We start from the raw sequence: 4,550 nt of genomic DNA on the forward strand, positions 1-4,550 counted from the left end.
TCTCCCGCTTCGAACTTGGCCTTGTCCGAGCACAAAGGTCTCACCACCGTCTACCACGGCTTTATTTGCAAGACTAAGATCACGGAACAATGGTATCCGATGACCCCGACCAACTACCTTCTTGAAAATTTCGACTTCTTTAGCCGTGAACCCCTCTTCATCAAGCTCCTCCTCGGGACCTTCATCCTCTGATTCCGATGCGTAGCATCGGTTATAAGGTATGCCATGGTCCATGTCCTCTTTGCGCACAATAAATATCCAAATCACCAACCACATTGTCATTGGGATCACCCTCGGACCCGTCGCCCTCGTAGTCATCATTATCTTCTTCCATTGCTTCATAATTGCCATTGCGAATCGGGCTCGGTGGTTGGCTGATTTCTTGTTGGGTCATGACATCTTGGGTCATCGGAGGAGGACTACTTGTTGAGATGTCAACATCGGGTTCAACAAACGGGCTCCTACCATGAACTAGGGAGGCATGCCGGTTCAAGTCCAAGTGTGGCCGCGATGATACCTTCTTTGTGGCAAATAACTCGAGAGCCTTATCTTGCGATTCGGCCACCACCTCCTTGTATGCACTCCACCTTTCATCTGAGTTGAGCTTCATTGTCTTCCAACGATTGTGCATACCAAAAGAAACATTATACCTTCCCTCCAATTCTATGTCATCGGTTGGGCTCATCCATTTCAACTCAATCCTCACTTTCTCCACAACCTCTGGCATAGTTGGGACTTCTTTCAAACACCATCACAACCTCATCTGGGGTCTAACTCGACATTGCCTTTCATGAACTCGTCCTTGTCCACATAGTGGACACTCACAATTCTCGCCATCTATAACCAAATAACAACAACCCAAATGCATCAACTATACATATATTACATTATAACATATGCATTTCAACAATAAAAAAAGAAGATAGAATGGTGGCCAAATAGTTCTAGGGCTAACCCTAACTACATCTATGTCACTAAATAGATCTAGGGCTAACCATAAACTACAAATCTTACATAGACATCATACAAACCACCAATGGACTATACAACAACAATAGAACATAGAACATGACATCAATTTTTCTAGGGTTACCAAGATTTACCAAAATAGAACCAAAAACATGATATCAATTGGACAAAATGAAGTGGATGGGAGAGAACACCTCTTTGCATCAAGGGGGGGGGACCAAAATCCACCAAAGAAACCTTCAGATCTAGGGGATTTTGGGGGAAGATTTGAGAGGGGAGAGAGAGGGGGACACGCTCTAGTTTCTTCCTGGTCGGGGTGTGAGGGGTAAGTGGTAGGTGGAGCGGATGGGGGCGGCCCACGCGACTTAACATATTCCAAAGGGTAGCGCCCCTGCGAGGGGAGTTGAACTTTAAAAGGGTAGCTCCACTCTTGAGGGAGCTGAACTTTAAAAGGGTAGCGCCCCCATGAATGGAGTTGATCTTGCGAATTGTGGGCCCAGCCGCGCCACGCTGGCACAAGTTCAGCGCCAGGGTCGCTGGCGCTACGGCGAAGAGGGTAGCTCCCCTGGGAAAGGCGCTACTAAAAAGAGTCAGATTTTGAATATTTTTGAAAAAGAGATCAAATCGTGCTGAACTTTCGAAAAGGGTCAAATTTGTCGAAATCGACGTAATCCGGAGACAAACGCAGGGGGGACCCAAACCTATCTCATAAATCTTCTCCACCCGCCATAAATGGCCCTACGCCGCGCTTCTCACTCTGCTACGCGTCCCAAACATCCCTCCGCACCACACCTCACTGCTCTACCTCTGAGCTGTGCCATAGCTGTCCTCCTCTTCCTCCCACTTCCCCCTCCTCCAAGGACTCTTCTCGCCGCTTCTCCATCCAGCCACAACACATTTCCCTTCCGGCCAAATCTCACACCTGCACTGCGCGGCTCTCTTCGCTTCTTCCTGCTGTAACAAATCTAGGCTGATGAGATGAGGACGGCGGTGGTGCTGCTCCTCTGCTTCTTCGCCATCGCCGGCATCAGCTGCGGCGAACCGCGGGCCGCCGGCGTATGGGCGGAAGGAGGCAGGGCGATGGCGGCGGTGGAGGTGAACCCTTCATGGCAGTTCCCTAGCCCGCGCCTACGGGACGCGTACCTGGCGCTGCAGACGTGGAAGCAGCACGCCATCTTCTCCGACCCCAGCAACCTCACCGGCGACTGGTCCGGCCCGGGCGTCTGCAACTACACCGGCGTCTACTGCGCGCCGGCCCCGGGGTCGGGCGAGCTCGCCGTCGCCGGCATCGACCTCAACCACGGCGACATCGCGGGGTACCTCCCCTCGGAGCTGGGCCTGCTCTGCGACCTCGCGCTGCTCCACCTCAACTCCAACCGCTTCTGCGGCCTCCTCCCCGACTCCCTCCGCCGCCTCGCCCTCCTCCACGAGCTCGACCTCAGCAACAACCGCTTCGTCGGCGCCTTCCCGGACGTCGTCCTCGACCTGCCCTCCCTCCGCTTCCTCGACCTCCGCTACAACGACTTCGAGGGCGGCGTGCCGCCCTCGCTCTTCGACCGCCCGCTCGACGCCATCTTCCTCAACCACAACCGCCTCCGCTTCGCCCTCCCGGACAACTTCGGCAACTCCCCGGCCTCCGTCCTCGTCCTCGCCAACAACCGCTTCGGCGGCTGCCTCCCGGCCAGCCTCGCCAACATGTCCGCCACGCTCAACGAGATCCTCCTCATCGACAACGGCCTCTCCTCCTGCCTCCCGCCCGAGGTCGGCATGCTCCGCGAGCTCACCGTCTTCGACGTCAGCTTCAACGCCCTCGCCGGCCCGCTGCCGCCCGAGGTGGCGGGCATGCGCAAGCTCGAGCAGCTCGACGTCGCGCACAACCTGCTCTCCGGCACCGTGCCAGAGGCCGTCTGCGACCTTCCCCGCCTCAAGAACTTCACCTTCGCCTACAACTTCTTCACCGGCGAGCCGCCCTCCTGCGCGCGCGTCGTGCCGCCCGCCTCCGACCGCCGGAACTGCCTCCCCGACCGCCCCGCCCAGCGCATGCCGCAGCAGTGCGCCGCCTTCTACGCCCGCCCGCCCGTCGACTGCGCCGCCTTCCACTGCAACCCCTTCGTCCCGCCTCCGCCACCCCCGCCTCCGCCAGCGTACCCCGGCCCGCTGCCGCCGGTGTACCCCATGCCGTACGCCTCGCCGCCGCCGCCTGCACATTACAGATGATGATGATCCGGCCCTCACAACACAAGCATTACCAATTCCACTTTCCCTCACCCGAGTGTACGTGGTCATTGTTGTTCCTGGATAGTATATTATTACTAGCTCTCGATTGATAGCTACCGGAGTAAAGAAGAAGAACACGGTGCATATATCCTTTTCTTCCTTTCTTTTTTTGCATTGGTTGGTGTCTGTTCTCCGCATCGCCGTCCTCGATCCGTTAGCGCGGCGCTCATGGCGAAAAGGATTGGAGCTTGGTGATGGGGAAATCTGGAATTAAAAAGCTTTGGATTGATGGCTAATTGGGTTGTGAATAATAATCTGGTTGAGAGAGAGAGACAGCTTCTTCAGGTGGGACTGAGCAATCCATGGTTGTATAGACTGCTATAGAGTGATGAAGCTTGAGTGGTTCAGTTAAGCTTCGGTTGAGGGTCACAGATAAGTTTCTAGATCAAGAGATTTGTCGGGAGTACTGATTTCCTCTTGTGTCACAGCTACTCACCACTACTATTTGATTATTATAAGATATTTAGTTGAGTCCCTTGGAGATTTTGTTCTCCTAACTGCCACTCTGTTCTTATAGTTTTGTATGACTTCTTGGTATGTATAATATCATATACTGTTGTCAGATTGGTCTTTCTTTGCATTAAACTTCTTTTACATCCTCTCTACACCAATCGCCTTGGTGTAATCTGAACTTTCAGTTACTTGACGGGTATCTATCAATATTCTTTTACATCCTCCACACCAATCCTCTTGCTGTAATCTGAACTTTCAGTTACTTGACGGTGCTGCCTGCCCGGAGGTCGAAACCGGGCGGCACCTCTTCTTCCTCTGCCAGACGGCGGTGACCCTTTGGAGCCGCCTTGGGGTCTCCATCCCGCCCGGGCTTTCTTCGATTTGGGATCTACCTGCGCCCATTCACGTCCCGCTTGGCATTCTACCATCGCCGCTCTCCTTTGGTCCATTTGGAAAGCGCGGAACGACCGTGTTTTCAATGGGCGTGACTCGGCGATGGCCTTGGTGGTTCGGAGGGCTTGCGATGACCTCACCGTTTGGCGATGGCGTCTTAGAGTGGAGGAGCGAGCTCCTTTGGATATGCTCCGTCCGTATTTACTTACATGTGTTGCTTGATCATCTCGTGTGTGGTCGGCTCGTCTACCCCTACCCCCTGTGTACCTCTCTCCACCGCCATGTAAAGATGGATTGACTGCCTAGTCATTTCGGGAAATAAATAACAAGCGGTGGGGATCTCTTCCCCCCCGTCATTCCTCGAAAAAAAAAGTTACTTGACGGTATCTATGCATTGTGAGCGGCACCCCCATAAGATACAGAAATAAAAGGGTATACAAAATAGATTTTAACCCTAA

The 4,550-nt window shown here is 53.8% G+C and overlaps 1 protein-coding gene across 1 annotated transcript; it reads left to right on the forward strand.

Annotated features, from left to right (window-relative positions):
- Window positions 1-1,744: 1,744 nt before the first annotated feature.
- On the forward strand, window positions 1,745-3,808 carry LOC124708500 (leucine-rich repeat extensin-like protein 3). The gene has a single exon (XM_047240185.1). It carries the CDS (start codon window positions 1,948-1,950, stop codon window positions 3,184-3,186), a length of 1,239 nt encoding a protein of 412 aa, XP_047096141.1. The 5' UTR covers window positions 1,745-1,947; the 3' UTR covers window positions 3,187-3,808.
- The last annotated feature ends 742 nt before the right edge of the window (window positions 3,809-4,550 follow it).

This window comes from Lolium rigidum, chromosome 4 (assembly GCF_022539505.1).
Source record: "Lolium rigidum isolate FL_2022 chromosome 4, APGP_CSIRO_Lrig_0.1, whole genome shotgun sequence".
In the NCBI taxonomy this organism is placed as follows: Eukaryota; Viridiplantae; Streptophyta; class Magnoliopsida; order Poales; family Poaceae; genus Lolium; species Lolium rigidum.

Bases quoted from the DNA above. Each gene is read 5' to 3' on its own strand.
- LOC124708500 (XM_047240185.1), top strand. From the start codon at position 1,948: ATGAGGACGGCGGTGGTGCTGCTCCTCTGCTTCTTCGCCATCGCCGGC.